Here is a 981-nt window from a genome sequence, read left to right as displayed (position 1 = left end):
GCCCTGGTTTTTGTGGGGTTTTTTTTATTTTTGTTTTTGTTTTTGTAGAGATAGAGTCTTAACTTATCACTCTCGGTAGAGTGGCATGGCATCACAGCTCACAGCAACCTCCAACACTTGGGCCAAGGCCATTCTCCTGCCTCAGCCTCCCAAGTAGCTGGGATTACAGGCGCCCGCCACAACGCCTGGCTATCTTTTCATTGTTGTTGTTGCAGTTTGGCCAGAGCTGGGCTTGAACCCACCAGCCTCAGTGTATGTGGCCGGCGCCCTACCCCTGAGCCACAGGTGCCACCTGCCCTGTTTTTGTTTTTTTTTTTCACCTAGGCTAGTAAGAGCTAACATAAAAATAACTTATAAAAGTATCCAGGTGGCATATGGCAAATGAACTCAGATAAGCTAAGGGAACAGCTGGTTTTAAACTGACAGGTGTTAGTTCTCTGAGGGAATCACCTTTGTAGACTCCATTCCAGCCGCCCGCCTGGGCGACACCAGCCCAGGACTCCAGCCAGGCCCCGTTGTCGGAGGTGAAGTACACCAAGGTGCGGTTGGTGGCGTGGTTCTGGTCCAGGGCGTCGAGGATCTTTCCTGGGGATGGTCAGAGACAGAGACTTGACCTGTCCGTGTGAGTCACTAGGACATGACTGCACACCTGTTATTATACAGAGTGTCATGTTCTTTAGCATACATTACGTACCACTGTGCCATTAACAACTATTACAGGAGACTGTCATCTACGTGGGTCATGATAGAAGTTCTCAGATACACAAAAATTTAAAAAATGTAAATTCTGCGAGGATGGAAGCAAATAAAGCCTGTCCAGAAATATCGATAAACTGAGCAAGTTGAAACTTGCATGGGGGAAGTTAGAAAGGGTGCTGTCAGCTGTGTTTTTTGAAAGTGAAATAATGGATAGCTGAGCGTTGCGGCAGGTGCCTGTAGTCTCAGCTACTTGGGAGGCTGAGGCAAGAGGATCCTTTAAGC

General features: G+C 47.9%; 1 protein-coding gene across 1 annotated transcript in view; it reads right to left on the bottom strand.

The window, feature by feature from the left end:
* The window catches only part of ARSH (arylsulfatase family member H), a 46,559-nt gene that overhangs the window by 7,973 nt on the left and 37,605 nt on the right, over positions 1–981 (bottom strand). The window contains exon 6 of the mRNA XM_012807146.1: positions 451–585. Within this exon, the coding sequence (XP_012662600.1) occupies positions 451–585 (135 nt within the window). The remainder of the gene's footprint in view (positions 1–450; positions 586–981) is intronic.

This window comes from Otolemur garnettii, unplaced genomic scaffold (assembly GCF_000181295.1).
Source record: "Otolemur garnettii isolate 467f Iridium unplaced genomic scaffold, OtoGar3 scaffold00065, whole genome shotgun sequence".
NCBI lineage: Eukaryota > Metazoa > Chordata > Mammalia > Primates > Galagidae > Otolemur > Otolemur garnettii.
Note: the sequence above shows the minus strand (reverse complement) of the source record. Positions and strands in the feature narration are given on the sequence as shown.